This window comes from Bactrocera oleae, chromosome 5, assembly GCF_042242935.1.
Source record: "Bactrocera oleae isolate idBacOlea1 chromosome 5, idBacOlea1, whole genome shotgun sequence".
NCBI classification, from domain to species: domain Eukaryota; kingdom Metazoa; phylum Arthropoda; class Insecta; order Diptera; family Tephritidae; genus Bactrocera; species Bactrocera oleae.
In genome coordinates, this window is record NC_091539.1 from 8,088,633 (window position 1) to 8,105,358 (window position 16,726).

At 32.8% G+C, this 16,726-nt stretch overlaps 4 protein-coding genes across 6 annotated transcripts; 2 read left to right on the forward strand and 2 right to left on the reverse strand.

Annotated features, from left to right (window-relative positions):
- Window positions 1–26: 26 nt before the first annotated feature.
- LOC106621287 (uncharacterized) lies at window positions 27–307 on the reverse strand. Its single transcript, XM_014240070.3, has one exon. The coding sequence runs from the start codon at window positions 305–307 to the stop codon at window positions 95–97; it is 213 nt and encodes a 70-aa protein (XP_014095545.1). The 3' UTR covers window positions 27–94.
- Window positions 308–387: 80 nt separating this feature from the next.
- LOC106621286 (protein GUCD1) lies at window positions 388–2,582 on the forward strand. 2 transcript variants are annotated; one of them, XM_014240069.3, is made up of 4 exons: window positions 388–543; window positions 604–1,075; window positions 1,319–1,404; window positions 1,467–2,582. In XM_014240069.3, the coding sequence occupies exons 1-4, from the start codon at window positions 537–539 to the stop codon at window positions 1,553–1,555; spliced, it is 654 nt and encodes a 217-aa protein (XP_014095544.1). In that variant the 5' UTR covers window positions 388–536; the 3' UTR covers window positions 1,556–2,582. The 2 variants fall into 2 exon arrangements, with proteins under 2 accessions (XP_014095544.1, XP_014095543.1); XM_014240068.3 differs by having other exon boundaries at window positions 389–543; window positions 1,271–1,404.
- A 166-nt stretch (window positions 2,583–2,748) lies between these two features.
- On the reverse strand, window positions 2,749–11,752 carry AANATL7 (Arylalkylamine N-acetyltransferase-like 7). Of its 2 annotated transcripts, none has more exons than XM_036376893.2 (5): window positions 11,607–11,752; window positions 4,648–4,951; window positions 4,063–4,332; window positions 3,733–3,927; window positions 2,749–3,629 (listed from the first exon to the last, which is right to left on the reverse strand). In XM_036376893.2, exons 2-4 carry the CDS (start codon window positions 4,843–4,845, stop codon window positions 3,754–3,756), a joined length of 642 nt encoding a protein of 213 aa, XP_036232786.1. In that variant the 5' UTR covers window positions 4,846–4,951; window positions 11,607–11,752; the 3' UTR covers window positions 2,749–3,629; window positions 3,733–3,753. The 2 variants fall into 2 exon arrangements, with proteins under 2 accessions (XP_036232786.1, XP_036232788.1); XM_036376895.2 differs by having other exon boundaries at window positions 11,603–11,752.
- A 2,786-nt stretch (window positions 11,753–14,538) lies between these two features.
- LOC138855592 (uncharacterized) lies at window positions 14,539–16,668 on the forward strand. The gene is made up of 6 exons (XM_014245261.3): window positions 14,539–14,862; window positions 14,927–15,071; window positions 15,129–15,343; window positions 15,425–16,141; window positions 16,216–16,296; window positions 16,377–16,668. Exons 1-6 carry the CDS (start codon window positions 14,632–14,634, stop codon window positions 16,560–16,562), a joined length of 1,575 nt encoding a protein of 524 aa, XP_014100736.2. The 5' UTR covers window positions 14,539–14,631; the 3' UTR covers window positions 16,563–16,668.
- The last annotated feature ends 58 nt before the right edge of the window (window positions 16,669–16,726 follow it).

The following is a 16,726-nucleotide window of genomic DNA, read 5'->3' on the forward strand; positions in this document are numbered from 1 at the left end:
TAAAGAAATGGTGTTTGCGATTGGGATGATTTTTTACAACATTTATTTAACAAATACAACTATTAGCATTTTATGAACTTATTTAAAAATAATTCTATGTTGTTATGGTTTTAGCTTTATCAACTCCTTCCTCCTCAATCATTTTTAGCTGCTCCGCCTGCCGCTGGGGCCGTACAACCGTCAGGTATCGATGCACTCGCATCCCTAGTAGGAATGTTCCATATAGTGTGACACCGATACAGGTATATACTACACCGCGATGCAATTTATCCAATATATTATTCACGCGAACTCGCTTCTTTTGCATTTTTATTAAAACTCAATTTTGCACCCGGCAATTATAAGCTCGTTTTATAAAACAATCTCAATCAGCTGCTTTCGCTGTCAGCGCACAACTGCGGGTTGCCAACATTTGTTCTGCTATGTAAAATAACTGAGTGACAGTAGCATAAAAAATCCGTAAGAGTAGCAGAAAAGGTTAGTTAAAACAAATCCTCAATTATTTCGGCACCACTTTTCCAAAATTCCACGTTAATATGGAGGGTAAATAGCTACATTAATCTCATAATAACAGTAAATTCATCATTTGCTGTTGTATTTTAGCCATTCCCGATCAGAAACACTACAACCTAACACACTATCAACAACGATTCAATTGGGATTGCGGCATTTCCTGCATCATCATGATTCTGTCGACATCGCAACGTGAAGTACTATTACACGATTTCGATAAGATTTGTGCGGAGGAAGGCTTTGGTTCCAGCACATGGACAATAGATTTGTGCTTCCTGCTAAAACGCTTCCAAGTGCGTCACGAATACTACACCAAAACGTTGGGTATCGATCCAAGCTACAGTGAACATAGTTACTATACGAAAATCATCAATAAGGACGAAAAACGTGTTACGCGCAAGTTTCAAGAAGCGCGTCTACATGGCGTACGAGTCGAGCAGCGTACAATAGAAATGGAAGAGCTGTTACAGCATTTAGGAAAACGAGGGCCTGTGATATTGTTAACCAACGCGTCATTACTGACGTGTGAAATTTGTAAAAAGAATGTATTAGAGAAATTCGGGTAAGTGGAGTGGTAGTGACACTTGTATGGTTAGGATTTTTTGTAAAACAATTTTTTATACCGGTATATATGTATATATGTATGTACATATTTAATTTGTAGCTATTTTTTTACTTTGCACCCATTAATGCTTAACGTTTGTTTAGTTTGCACAAAATTTGAATGTATTTATTTCTTCTTATCACTTATTTGAAGTTGTTTCCAACTCTCTTGTATCGTTAACAATACACGCACACCCCAAAGTTATGCAGGCCACTATATTGTGCTTTGTGGCTACGATTTGAAATCTCAGCTGATTTTCTATCACAACCCGGAAGTGCAGGACGAACGTAAGTGTGTACTTATTTAAAATTTAAAGCAGTATGTAAATAGCTTGTTTTGTATCTTTAAGACGTCTGTCGCTGCACAGCAGCTGCAATGGATATATCGCGGAAAGCCTATGGAACAGATGAAGATGTCATACTGATTTATCGGAATTGAAGACAATCGTATTAACACTAAAAGATGATAGAATTAGTTTCCTGTTTTGCTATCTTATGTATACAGGGGGACGTATTACCTTTAAAGACCTGTTATAATGCTTAGAGTTTGATATGAAAAAATTAATCGGTACGATTACTTGTTACAGTATTTACAATGTTTAAGCCAACGCATTTTTTTTTTTACCGGCTTAACAAAAGCATTTTTGTTGCCAGTCTTTAATCGCTAGTTCTATTGTTTGTTGCGTCTGCTTGTGCGTCCCCTTCTTGGCTTTTCTCATTTGAAACTAAAACTAGCAAAACAAGAATTCATCTATCCTCATGCTCAAGTACTAGAAGCTTACCAAAAACACTTTCAACTTCAGTTTTACAGAAAGCGTAAATTGTATTTGTCAATGGTGGCGAGCTAAATATTGTGATAAAAAATAAGTGCAAATAATGTATAATTGCTGAAACCAAGTATGTGCGTGTGTCTAGTTAGTCTATAAAGTCTAAAAATTAATGCGTTAAAGGGCAATACAGTATAAAGAATTGTGAATAAAAGTAAACAAAATATACATTAACATTAGGGTGTCGCGTATTTCCCCAGTTGCTTTTTCTGAAACTGAAGGCTCAGTTTTTGTCCTAAAATAAAAGATTGAACGTCAAAGAAGCTCTTTGCTTTCAATTTAAAGCGGACCTAACTTATTTTACTTTTTACCATGTATTTTATATGTGGTTTTTTGATCTTTGCAATACATTGTCATATAAAACAAATAAACTAAAACAGGTCTTGGTGATTTTTTTTTTGTATAAAAACATTCCTTTAAAAGCAGTTAAAGTTGTGCAACAAATATACTGCTTTCATATAGTACACCAGGTCGTATGAGCAACACCGAACGTATAAATCACTTATATGAATGCTTCAATGCTTCAAGGGGCGTTTGCAAAAAAAATCAACTTGGGGAACAATATGCACCTTAATATATTGTAGTTATAAAAAAAGAAGTATGAAGAGTTGCTAGTTTTAAAGCATTTACAATAATCGAAAAACGCTCAACAAAAAAAAAATTAAAAAACGTTAGGGAATTTTAAAGCTACATTATAAAATAGCAATTGTTGAACCTATAAATAAAAAACTAAAAAATATTTTGATTGTGCCAAAAAATATGCAAAATTCCAAAATTCTTAAGTAAACGCGCATTGTATATATAATTTTTTTTACAAATTGGATAATTTTTTATTTATTTTTTAATACAATGTATGTTGTTCTGCATAGCAACGAATTTTTCAAAATTTTATAAATTATCTGTTACCAATTATTTGAAGTACTTTTAAGCTGTATTTAATATTTGTTATATTCATAATACACTATTTATTGTAACAGTTATTATTTATATAATATTTGCAGTCTGCACGCTGCACACAATTGTACCTACGCATTTGTACGAAATCTCATCCACTTACATATATACATATATATATATATATGTCAACATATATTTGTATTTCTTTAACATTTATAAGTATAATTTTAAACTTTAAATTAGTACATCCGTACTTCCAGCTAGAAAAGTAGAAACTTCGCGCTTACAAAATTCTCTTATTATCGCGATTATAAAGTATTTATTGCAACATTTAACCAGTGCGTATGTATTTATTTTATAAAAACTGTAGAAAATAATTTTTTTCGTATATTATTTTATTAAATATATATATAAAATGTATGTATGTATGTATATCTGTTTGTATTTATTTGAAACTATATTTAATTCTAGCCTAAATGCTTGGCTTTTGCGCTAAAGTTGGTTAATAAATAATTTATATACTAATAAATATGCGATTATGGCAATAAAAATGCATTTCTTATAAATAATTGTCTGTGCTATTAATTTAAACTTATTTTAATGCGGTCTATTAGCATAAATAACTGCGATTGTTGTAGTGTTTTTACTATAACTTTTGGTACATATTTTATAACTATACATTACGGCTATATATTCTTTTGGCAACACATTTTTGTGTTTTACTTCTTTACAATACCGTCGATTTAGTTTATTTTTTGTCGTGGCGTGAAAAATCACTAAAAACGTCTCCTAAGAATGTTGATTTTAGAAAATTTAGTTTTTAATGTTTTTTTTCTGTATTATTTTTTTATTAAATTTGTTTCACTTTAAACTCATTTAATTTTTTTCATACCTGTACATATGTGTATCCAACTTATTCCAACAGTTTGTATAGCAGCTGCAATTTAATGTGCGGTGCCTCCACCAGCAATATTGGCTTACCAAATTCATCTGTATACTTCTCATAGTAGAATTCGCTCAATACTTTGAAACCGTTTGACTTCAGAATTTTTTGCGAGAAAATTCCTGTTGCATCGGCTTTCATGAGCTGCAAAGACATTTATTTTTATGAGAAGTAGACAATACATTTTTTAATAATTTTTTTTTTAATATTTAAAATTATTATATAAAAAATATTCCATAATAATATTAAAAAAAAATAAAAATTGCTATTTTCACTTGCCTTAAAATCAAAATCTCTTGCAATTGTTTCGCTGCGCCGTACCAGCTCTTTGGCAATACCCTGTCCACGAAAGCGTCCATCCACTGAAAGCATACGCACCTCAAAGGCGCGTTCCACACTGAAATTGCCAAATACATTGGCACGCAGATTATGTTCATTTAATAAACGAAATATTTTCTTATAGCGCTCATCATCACTGAGCTCGATACGCTCGTGGGCCTGCACGATATCTTGCGGATAGACAACACCGTTAAGCAGGACACCAGCGATCTAACAATATAGAGAGTATATTATTGTTTATGCTAAATTCTTAATATTTGTATTATTATTTTATTTTTCATCATCAATGTTTTTAATTATTCCATTTTTTTTTTACTTTATTAATTAATTTTTTATTTTTTTTTATTTTGTGTTTTATTTTTTAATTAATTTTTTTTTTAATATTGGGTTTTTTTATTTTGTTTAATTTTTTTTTTTTTTTTTACTTTTTTATTTCATTTATTTATTTAAAAAAAAAAATTTTTTTATTAATTAAAAAATTTGTTTTTTCTTATAGCTTTGCACTTTACTAGCTCTTTCACTCACATCGTTATTCTCGTTCACAGCCATTAAACTCAAATTATCCTTAAGTGTCTCATAGCAAAGTTGCTCCAATTCTCGATGACCCTCCCCGCGTCGACATAGACCCGCCGCCTTATTCAGCGGCTCATCGGCGAAGAAATTGTCACATAAATGTCGAACGACATCGTCGAAACGGTCCTCAGTTATCAATTTGTATTCCATAATGCTTAACGGAACAATTGGTCTCTCTATATGCAAGACGTTGGAGGCGGTCGGTTGTTGCGGCGCACGCGAAGGCGCTGTGGTACTGTGTGTCGGCAAATAAGAACTGCAATCGAAAGTGAATTAAATGTGTGAATTAATAGCAATTACGTGCATACATACATATGTATGTATACATGTGCCAGTAGAGTTGACGATGCGCGTTATAAATATGTATGTATGTATGTACGTGCATATATCGTTAGCGCTTATTTGTTGTATTAAACACTTTATTGTCGTTGGGATTATTCGCGTAATTATTTGCAATTAAATTGAGTTATATAAATAGCGACTGGTGAATTTGTATTAATTACTATTTATTAGATATGCATAGTATCTAAATACATAAATATGTATGTACAAAATTTACGTACCTACATATGTTTGAGTATTATTGAAAAAAATACGGAAAATACTTTTTGTGCACACACAAATATACGGTATACAAGTAAGTTTGTATGCATAAAAAAAGTATACCAAAAATATTTGAACGGTACATGTACATGTATGTATACGACAATCAATAATTGAACACCAAAATATTCTTTATAAATATACAGATTAATATAAGCTATGTATGTATGTGTATACGTTTATTCAATACTTTTAAATTAACGCTTATATATGTATGTATATATCTTATGTATTATATATATTTTTTATCAACAACTATACATACTAGATGCACATGCATTATATGTGACAATATGCGTTAATAATCGTCTGCCTCCAGCTGCTGTTGTAGTGGGTGATGGTATTTAAGTAAAATTGTCGCAATAAAATATTCAATTTACAAACTGACACATTAAGCAATTAAAAGTCGCAGACAATGCGGCGACTAAATCGAGATACATATGTACATATGCATTTGTATGTATACATAAAGCTATGTATACATACAAATGTGTAAAAGAACACCATAAATAAGGTAATGCAACAAAAAAATATTTAAAAATTAAAAAAAAAAACTTTTTAAAGAAAAAAAAATGTATAAAAGAAAATTTTTCAAAATATATATAAAAAATTTATAAAAAAACATAAGACAAAATTATAAAAAAAATAAGACAAAATAACAAAAAGTAAATAGCTAAGAAATAAAAAAAAAAATGCGCATTATTATATTTTAAGCATTTTGAATTGATGGCAGCTACAAGCTATAGTGGTACGAACAGAACAATTTCTTTTGGAGATTGCAGCGATGCCTTGGGTAATAATCTATGCCAAATTTCGTAAAGATATCTTGTCAAATACAAAATATTTCCATATAGTGACTTTATTCCGAGCGTTCAGTTTGTGTGGCAGCTGTATGCTATAGTTGCCCGTTCTGAACAATTTTTTCGTAGCTTTAGCCTTGGAAAATAAACTCTACTAAATTTCTTTAAGATACCTCGTCAAATTAAAAAGTTTTTCACACAAAGACATGATTTTGATCAATCAGTTTGTATGGCAGCTATATGCTATAGTTGTTCGATATCGGCGATTCCGACAGATGAACAGCTTCTTGGTGAGTAAAGGACGTGTGCAAAATTTCAAAGCGATGCCTCAAAAACGAAGAGACTAGTTCGCGTATATACAGACGGATATGGCTAAATCGACTCAACTCGTCATGCTGATCATTTATATGTGTAAATATATACTTTATAGAATCTTTTCGCTTCCTTTTGGGTGTTACCAATATCGTGGCAAACTTCATATATCCTGTTCATGGTATAAATATGAAAAATAGTGACTAAAATTTTAACAAGTGAAATATTTTTTTTTTTAATTTAAAAAAATAAATAAATAAGTAAATAAGATATAACCAAACAAAAGAGAAAAAATGCCTATAATATATTTTAATAGTTTTAGCTGGGAACGTTTGTTTGATTAAATAATTTATTATTTTTATTAAATTTATATTTTTCTAAAACGTAAAATATGAAAAGTAAAATAATTTTTTTAAATTATTTTAAGAAATAATTAATTTGAACAGAAACACTCACAGTAAAATTGTATAAATACAAAAAAATATTTAATTTAATTTAATAAACTTTTTAAATACATTTTTTATTACTAAAAATTAGCCCTGTATAAGGCATATTAAGTTTGCCACGAAGTTTGTAACCCACAGAAGAAAACGTCGTAGACCCTATAAAAAATATATATAAATAATCAGCTAAGCTGATTAGCTATGACTGTCTGTCTATATACGCGAACTAGTCCTTCAGTTTTTGAGATATCGATTTAAAATTTAGTTGTCTTCTTATGAAGCAGCTCATTTGTTGGCATTGCCGATATCGGACGACAATAGCATATACAAACTGATCGTTAAAAATCATGTCTTTATATGGAAAACTTTTTTATTTGATAAGATATCTTCACAAAATTTAGCATGGATTGTTTTCTAAAACAGCGCTACAATTTCCGAATAAATTGTTCAAATCGGTTCACTATAGCATATAGCTGCCATACAAACTGAACGTTGAAAATCATGTCCTTATATGGAAAACTTTTTTATTTGTGAAAGGTATTACAGCTGCTGTGCAAACGAAGTTAACGTGTTTTCTTTTTATTTTTTTTATAATTTTTCGTCTATTTATTTCAAGAAAATTCAATTTTTCCGTACACAATTTTCAGCTTAATTAAATTCAAATTTCCAACCAAAAGCATCTATGTGAATACCCACATCCTTAAAGTACATGCAAACGTACAACACCAATGGAAATATTTATATACACATGCCAGCTGAGAGCAGAAGTTCACTGTCGACAATTTTGCACATATATTCTAGAACAACAACAAAAATGCATAACCATAGAAACACATGTGCAGATACAATTATAGATATTGTAGATATATGTGTATGTGTGAATACATATAAATGAGTCTGCCTATACTCTAACAGCATATACGCTTTGTTATGTGAGTGCATGCTGCTCCTGACATAATCTACTCTACTAAAACCATCAATCAAATGCATAATGTGTGCAGAGTGTGCAATTTATGCGGCGAATTCTCGCAATTGAGGGGCGAGAAGTGCCCTTTATCGGCATTAATTCGATTGAAAAATCGAAGGAAAGCTGAAGTATGCCTTTTACACGCTATACTAGGCAGCTGATGAGTATAGCATTAAAATAAAAAAGTGGAAAAAACTACAACTTTCAAAACTTCTTACTTGTGTGCACAAAATGTTACGTATACGCCATGTCACGCACTAAAACTTTTTTCCAATTCATTAAGTTGCTGCCACTTTATCATTTGCGCTTACACACATAAGTCACTACTGTTGGTTACTGCTACGAAACAGTAAAATCGACAACAACAACAATAACAACAAAACTAGTATAACAACCAAGTTAAAATATGCAAGTGAAATTAAAGTAATGAAATGAAGTGCTGAGTAGCTCAAACATCAAAATACCAACAAAATTAATTGAGTGTCAAGTGCTGCCCTGCCCAATTGCTGCTGATGCATACAGAAGTATAAATCACTAAAAAAAAGTCGGCTGTACTCGGTGAGTGGCTACTACTTGTTGGTGTTTACATTTGCATGACTTTCAAGCATATTTGAAAGGGCTTGAATATTGAAAAAATATACATATATATGTATATATGTATGTATTTACTCTTACTTCTATGTAAAATATAGCATATATATATTTTGTAGCCTAGAAGTAATTTTTTCGATTTTTCGTGATTTTAGAGTTCTCAAGCACCGTTGTAACTGATATGCCATATAACTAATGGCCACTGGAGAACATCAAAACATAAATGAAAAAACATACGTACTCAAATACACATGCGTATACATACATATACTTAAAAAAATTGCATAAGTGGAAGTGTTCAAATAAAGCTGTTTGATTGTGCTTATCCCTTATATAGTCGTGTAGTTTTTAAAGAAATATTGAGGAACGGTGCGTGGTTCACAAATGTATGTTTGTATAAAATGCATATGTATTCATTTTCACTTTAATACAAAAATACTTCAAATAAGCGACATTAAACACGATTAGTAATTTTCTGGAAGTGTTAAAAGTGACAGAATGAAGCACACTTGCACATCAGAAGCAAGCAAATGTCTTGAATGGCAGAAAGTTTTAAATTTTATAAAAAAATATATTTAATATTACTATGGCTAACCTTTATTTAGTGCCAATTTTTAATTTTTAAGTTTTCAATTTTGTTAAAAATTTTAAACTTTTCAATTTTTTGTTACAAATATTAAACTTTTTAAATATTTACCAAAATTTTTGAAAACTTTACGCTTTAAAATTCGCGTTTAAATATAAAATTATTCATTTCGCCATAATTTTTTTAATCAAAATTATTTTTTTTAAGAAAAAATAAAATTTTACAAAATAAAAATTATATTAGATGAATGATAATTTAATAATAATGAAGTTATTAAGTAAAGTTTTATTAAACTTAACTGATTTTTAACTAGTTAATATTTTTTGCTTTAACACCTAGAAGAAAACGTCGGAGTCTCTATAAAATATATACGAGCTGAGTCTATTTAAACATGTCCGTCTGTCTGTATATACGCCAACTGGTCTCTCAGTTTTTGAGATATCAAACTGAAATTTTGCATACTTTCTTTTCTCTGCAAGATGCTGCTCGTTTATCGAAACTCTCGACATCGGAAAACTATAGCATATAGCTGCCATACAAACTGATCGTTGAAAATCATATCCTTGTATGGAAAGCTTTTTCATTTGACGAGGTATTTTCATGCAATTTGGCACGAATGATTATCTAAGGCAATGCTGCAATCTTCGAAGAAATTAAGTTAAGCTCGAATCACTATATCAAGTTCTTATATAGAAAGCTTTGTTATTTGCCGAGATATCTTCACGAAATTTGGCACGGGTCATACAAACTGGCCGATCAAAGTTCTTGTACAAAATCTTTTGTATTTGTGAAGTGTATTATATAGGTTAGTTGAAAAACTGATGCGCTCGAAATGAAAAAATACTGTTTTTGATACGAAATATATATTTTTTTATTCAATATAATCTCCCTTAACTTCAATACACTTATGCCAATGATCCACCAATAATTTTATGCCATCCCTATAACGACTTTGTGGAAGCTCTGCAAAATACATCTACGACTGCAATAGCTTCTTCATTCGACAAAAAACGCTTACCACGAAGGAATTTTTTCAGGTTTCTGTAGAGGTAGTAGTCGCTGGGAGCCAAATCTGATGAATACGGTGGATGCTCAAGCAATTCGTACCTTAATTCGTTTTTTTTTTTCATTGTTAAAACACTTTTGTGAGCAGGTGCATAGTCTTGATGAAACATTACTTTTTTGTGCCGCAAACCAAGTCTTTTCTCACGAATTATTTTCATCCAGCTGATGCAAGAGGCTGCAATAATATTCAGAGTTGATTGTTATACATTTCTGCAGATAATTAATCAACGAAATTTCTTTTGCATCCCAAAAAACTGTTGACATAACCTTCTTTGCTGATCGTTGTGACTTCACCTGCTTTGGAGCTGAACAACCAGCTTCAGTTCACTGTAAACATTCTTGTTTCAATTTAGGATAATGGTGGTAGCTCCAAGTCGCATCCACCGTTATAAACCTACGCAAGAAATCGGTTTTATTCTGCTTAAAACGCTCCTAATTATGCTGAGAAATTTGTTTTCTATACAGTTTTTGTTGATTTGTTAACGTGTGCGGCACTAACTTTCCAAACAGCCTTTTCATATGTAATTCTCCATATAAAATATGAAGTACTCGTTCGTCTGAGATGCCTATAGTATTAGCGATTTCACGCTTAGTCAAAATTGTATCTTCACTAACAATATTATGAACTTGCTGAATGATTTCTGTTGTGGTTGCGGTTTTTGGTTGTCCTTCGCGTGGATCGTCTTCAAGCCTAGTACGACCACGTTTATACACACACCTTATACACTTCTAACAATTGTTCATAAAATTTCTTCGTTTTTAAACCTTTCAAAATAAAAAATCTAATCACTGCGGGATATTCTATTTTTTCCATATTAAACAAATACTCTGACACGTCAACTTCCAATGGCTTGTAAACAAATAATTAAATGACAGAACGGCTTGTAACTTTGAATGTGTTCTCACGACAGATGTACCAACTTGAGAAAACAAATTTTTGGAGCTAGTAGTGCTATTTCTTGGTGAGCGCAGAAACTTTTTAACCAACCTATAGCTATGGTGTAACCAAAATTAACGTTTTTTGATTTTTTTTAATATTAACTGACTGATATTAATGTACTTAAATGTCTAGATATTATTCAATTTACAATTTCACCTTTATTTAATATCTAATAATTATTTATACAATAAATTTTGGGAATTTCAAACATTAAAATTTCGTTGTTTCTTTTTATATACTTGTATGATATTCATTTTGTGTCAATATGTTTGTATTATGTAAATCACACATGCACACATACATGCATGCTTCATAAGCTTTGAGAAGTTGGCTTGTATCTATCATCTATGGTAAATGTTAAATTATGCGTATCCCGTAAATTGCTCTTAACCTGCATACACATACACACACACACACACACACACACACACACAAACATACATATGCCAATACAAACAAGCAATGGCTTAAACTTAAATGCAAGCAATGAAAACGTTTGATGTAAGCATTTAAGGAGCTGAAAATAGTCAACAGTTTTACTTGTTGATTGCCAACACTTTAATGGAAAAGAGAAAATTTAATCAAAAAATACGCACTCACTTGCCTTTTTAATAATATTTGCTATGAGTTTTGCGCCAGCAAATACGATATTAAAACTTTTTAAACTTTTTTTTTATTTTTTCTCTTATAAAATGTCTTTCATTAGAAAAATCTTAGATTTTTGTGCGAAAAGTGCGAATGCATCCCTATGGATTTCAAAAGTGTACTAACTCACAACAGTCATTGGTGACAGTCAGCAGTGCTGATGGCTGATAGTTACAGTTGAAGGCCGCGAAGCTGCGCAGCACATGCAAACACACACACACCCACACATACACATTCATATGCGTGATTTTACTCTACGTAAATATTGCTTACACACGAGCCATGATTTTCGCTATTCTATATTGTTGTTGTTTTTCTTATATTTTGGGGGTGTGTTCTTTGTAGTAAAACGCACACCGAAAAAGGCGAAAAGTAATCCAAAAAGAGTACTTCCAATACGCTTTGTTTACAAAAGTTGTGTGGCATAGTCATGCTCGTCCATTTTAATGTCGTCGGCGCCATATTGTACCTGACCCATACCAACAATTTTGCGCCTTTAACGTAAAAACAATATAACAGCAACAACAACATCTGTTAGGACTTGCTGTAGTAGCTTCATCACTGATTTCGCTTTCACTTGACTTCGTGCCGTTGTTCGACAAGAACAAAAAAGTGGCTGTTATACACACACCTGCAGAGCAAATTACAAAAACAACAACAACATTGCACAGCAATTTGTTCGTTTGCCACCAAACGCAAAACAATGCCGAAGCACAAAAGTCATACGACGAACGCAGTTCCGACAGCCACACAACTGTTGATTTCCGCTGTTGCCGCTGCGGTCGACATCGCTGCCGCTGCTACTAATTGTTTGTGCTGCTATTACACATTTTTTACTTCGTGCTGGCGCTTGGTGGCGAAATTTGTTGTTATTGTAGTTGTTGTTGTTTTATTCTTTGTCTTTAAGGCAAGGTAGGGTTAATTCGTGTAAAACAGCACCCAGTTTTGTAATTTTTTTTTACGAGGCAGTTAAAATCTATCCAAGGGTACATAATAGTTAGTATGGTAGGTAGAAATGATGTCATTTTGAGCCGAATTAGCACTGGATGCGCCATTTTCAGGCACTATCGTAGAATCTTATAGTCTTGTTATTCCGTTTCATCGTTGCGCTCAAACCATTTGATGTCCGTTAAGATTTTTATGGATAAACTATTCAAAATTTGGTATCTGATGGGTTCCAAGCTGGTAATGCACAGATTAAGTGGAAAACCGTTTCTATATTCCCTTCTAGATTGCAGCTGCGCAGTTGTAAGGTAGGCCTCTTTTTAGCGCATGCTCCAAAAGACCAGTGCCCCGTTATAGTAGCTGCACCTTATGTAAGCTGTATATACTATTTCTGGACCTAAATAGTAGGCCCTTGGTTCTATTCCTGTCATATTTGGGCCATATCTGCCTTATTATCATGCAGCTTGTTATTGAGTTCCATCTGCTCTGAGCTATTTGTTCAAAATGCATATAGAGCTCGCTTTTGATCGTTTCCAGTGAGCATGGTACTACTCGTATTCGTTTAGAAAGGCTCCTAGTTTTGCCAACTCGTCATACTTTTCGTTGCCGAAAATGTTCCTGTTGCCGGGAACCCAATTTGTGGACACGTGAAGTTGACATGCCAGTGAGCTTAAAACCTTCCTTTATTTCTTGACTAAGTTGGAATTGATCTGTAGTGTCCACAGGGCAAGAAATGCCGCCTGGCTGTCCGTGTATATGGTTGCTCTCTGTTTCCTCCCGTAGTTATTCAATACAACTTTACAGGGCTTCTCTATACCTAGTAGTTCTGCTTGAAGGATGCTGGCTGAGTTTGGTAGGCGGATATAAATAGAGATGTCAAGATCATTGGCGTGTACCCCGCCCCTACTCCGCAGACAATTTGAACCCATCGGTATAAATAGAGGTAGTATTCTTCTCCCTCTCCCTAAACCTCTTCTACACTCACGTCTAGAGTAAATAATCACCCGAAAATGTCTATTGAAATCTAACCTTATGAGAATATAGTCTGATTTGCTTATGTTTAGCTGGTTTAGGATGGCGCTATGTCCGTAATCTTTCCGGCTCCAACCTCCTAATTCCTTAATTCTAATAGCAGAACTTGCTGCTACTTTCTGAGTATATATTGTACTATATCTATGGGCACTTGATGCGGGAGCATACCATATTAAACACTTCAGTCGGACATGCGTTAATAGCCACGGTAACCCCTGCACAGGCTGCTGTTTGTATTTCATTTAAATTTCTGATGTTATATTGTTTCTTTAACGCTGGCCACCTAACCCGTGCTTCATAAGTTGGAATTAGTCTATTGGCAATTCCTGCTAAGTATTCCTATGCAGGTGTAATCGTCCATAAACGCTTTTCTTTTTATTAATTTTCCAGTTCAGTTTCGTATCGATTTCAACTTCTAGGTATTTTGCCGTGTGGGTTAGAGTAATTGTTGTGCCACTGAGTGAATAAAATATATTACATAAAATTTTAAATTTTTGTGTGGAAACGGAAAATATGTACAAAATTGTTGTAAAAAATTATTTCCGGCCATTAGTTGGCAACGCATATCAACACAGCTGGTTCGTATCAACCCATTTTGCATTGTTTTACATTCCAACTGGCGGACAACTCAATTATAATTACATTTATTCCACAGTTATTTGACATAATCAGGTTTTAAATAGAAGAATAACAGAAAATCTTATTAATTTTATTATTTATGCTTTTAATTAGTGTTTGGAAACTTATTTTTATTAAAGTTTCTAGACTGATTGTATACATACATATATACATACATGTACTCAGTTTTCATACACTCATGAAATCAAACGACAATTTATAAATTACAAGTGTACGTGTATCTAAAGAAGCTGACAGCTCTTTCAGGTTTTCCCCGCTGAGTAATGATGCAATTAGCTATAGCAGCTAATACAAAGCAATACCAGAACTAAACATTTAACATTTATATCTCGACGTGTGCATACGCTAGTCGTTTAACAAGCCGTATAATGTGGGCAAATATTCGAACGCTATTTTCTCACCTAATGCCTACCAGTGATAGCACAGCGCCAGTGCTGAGTGTAGATTATAATGTAATATGGCCACATAACAATCCAGCGATAAAATTAACTACGTTTGGTCTGCAATTGCTGCAAAGGTGTACAAATGTCAATAAACCAGATGACGGAAAAATAAGTATTGAAAGCTTTATGGCGCAGTCGGACAGCTTTCCTTTACAAGTGCGTTTTATTTACAACAGATACTGCGTGTATATTTAATATAATATTTTCTTTTACAACAAAGTTTGGCACCAACACATGTCGTGTAATGAGTCAGCCCGTGCAACGCCATTCAGCAATCACAAAGCAAATTGCATCTGCGTATCCTTTGATACATGAAAGGGTACTCTACTTGTATTTAGCATTTTTAGAGCATAAAAGCAAATATGGTAAATAATTTAATATTTGCAATTATAAAAATAAACAAAATTTATTATTGTTGGCAGGTAACGATATAGAACGCGAGATTTATGCGGACATTACACTCACTGCACTTGTACAAAGGCTTTTGGTTAAACGTTGTGCTGCATTTTATGGTTGTATAGATAAATATCTGCTCATGACAGGCGAAAAAAGTTATGGTGGTTTTTGTGAAGTTGGCACTGACGATGAAAAAGCACCGCTGCAGTTGAAAAATGTTTTGAGTTATGATGAAATTAAGGTAAAACAAAAAACCAATGAAATGTAGAAGTGTCTATATAGATATGTATGTATTGATGATGCTTGCATTATGTTTTTACAGCTCTCCGCTTTTCTCTCAATTTCTTCACAAACTGAATTCATAAATGATGGCAATCGTTATAATGAAGGCGTAGTTGAGGTTGACAAATCGAAAATCGAGACAGAGGGTATTGTAATCGGCATGATTGGTGGACGCTTCCAAGTTAAAGAGACCATGGAGTGGCAAGATATAATGATAACTGCCACACAGAATACAAAGGAGAATGGCTATGGTTTCACACCGCAGGAGGCAGCGCTGGCTAATAAACGTAGTGTAGATTATCGTCGAATTTGGATAGATTTTTATGAAGAAGCGGATTTATTATACGAGAAGGTTAACGCACAGCACTCAAAGCGTTTTTTCAAAGGACCACATGCCAATTACATTTTTGATAATTTAATGATGAAAAAACGCTATGCTATCGCCTTCGATACATTATTATTAGAAGCAGAATCACGCGGTGCTTACCTTAATAAACAAATATATATACATGTGGTGGGCATAGGTTTGGGTTCGTGGAGAGCGGTACCGCAGCAAGAAAAAATATTTTTAGAGACTTTTAGCGAACGTTTGCAACAGCTATTGCCGCATTTGTCGCACATTTCTGTAGTGCACTTCTCCTATTTCGTTTTATCCGCTTGGTCAAATCTGCAGGATGGCGATTTGTTGATGTCGGAAACGCACCCAGAAGGAGGTATTAAAATATTTATGAGCAATCGCAATCCCTCGGAAAAGCTGGTAAGCCCTTATAATTTCATACATATATTCATTGAGTATGTATATACATATATTTCTATATTGTTGTGAAATAGCCACCGGAGTTTGAAAATATGTTGGTGGTGGAGTCATATGCTTGGGCTGGCAATGCATTACCCGGCAACGATTTTTGGCTGGTAAGCGAAAAAGCTTTAATGCGCATACTTTAGCAGTATTTTCTTTTAATTATATTGTATATGCAAATTATTTATCGTAGGGTGCCTTAGCTTCTTCGGGGGATCCTGCCGCTGCGTGCAGTACTCTCATTTCTGAACTGCACAATCCACACATTAACACAGAAATGGTAAACGGCAACAATTTGCACATTGCATCTCCTCGATATGGCGTCTTGCATATTGCAGATTATGCAAAGAAAGTTTTACAACAATTTAAGCCTTGTTAAAATATATTTTTATATAAGTGAGCATAATAGCAAACTTTTACAAATCAATATAGTTTTATAAAAAAAAAAAACTATAGTTATTTCCGCTCACTAAATGTGTAAAGAATTTGTTGTTGTTTCAGTAAATAATTAATTTAACAGAAATGTTTTGCAATACGTTCAAA

What these genes read in the sequence shown, in the direction of transcription:
- LOC106621287 (XM_014240070.3), bottom strand. Translation starts at nt 307, where the DNA reads ATGCAAAAGAAGCGAGTTCGCGTGAATAATATATTGGATAAATTGCAT.
- LOC106621286 (XM_014240068.3), top strand. An exon ending in AATGTATTAGAGAAATTCGG is followed by an intron (nt 1,076 to 1,270) that starts GTAAGTGGAGTG and finishes ACTTATTTGAAG; the next exon opens with TTGTTTCCAACTCTCTTGTA. An exon ending in CCCGGAAGTGCAGGACGAAC is followed by an intron (nt 1,405 to 1,466) that starts GTAAGTGTGTAC and finishes TGTATCTTTAAG; the next exon opens with ACGTCTGTCGCTGCACAGCA.
- AANATL7 (XM_036376893.2), bottom strand. Translation starts at nt 4,845, where the DNA reads ATGGAATACAAATTGATAACTGAGGACCGTTTCGACGATGTCGTTCGA. An exon ending in CTGTGAACGAGAATAACGAT is followed by an intron (nt 4,333 to 4,647) that starts GTGAGTGAAAGA and finishes CTATATTGTTAG; the next exon opens with ATCGCTGGTGTCCTGCTTAA. An exon ending in CAAGAGATTTTGATTTTAAG is followed by an intron (nt 3,928 to 4,062) that starts GCAAGTGAAAAT and finishes ATGTCTTTGCAG; the next exon opens with CTCATGAAAGCCGATGCAAC.
- LOC138855592 (XM_014245261.3), top strand. Translation starts at nt 14,632, where the DNA reads ATGTGGGCAAATATTCGAACGCTATTTTCTCACCTAATGCCTACCAGT. An exon ending in CGGACAGCTTTCCTTTACAA is followed by an intron (nt 14,863 to 14,926) that starts GTGCGTTTTATT and finishes TTTACAACAAAG; the next exon opens with TTTGGCACCAACACATGTCG. An exon ending in TGAGTTATGATGAAATTAAG is followed by an intron (nt 15,344 to 15,424) that starts GTAAAACAAAAA and finishes ATGTTTTTACAG; the next exon opens with CTCTCCGCTTTTCTCTCAAT.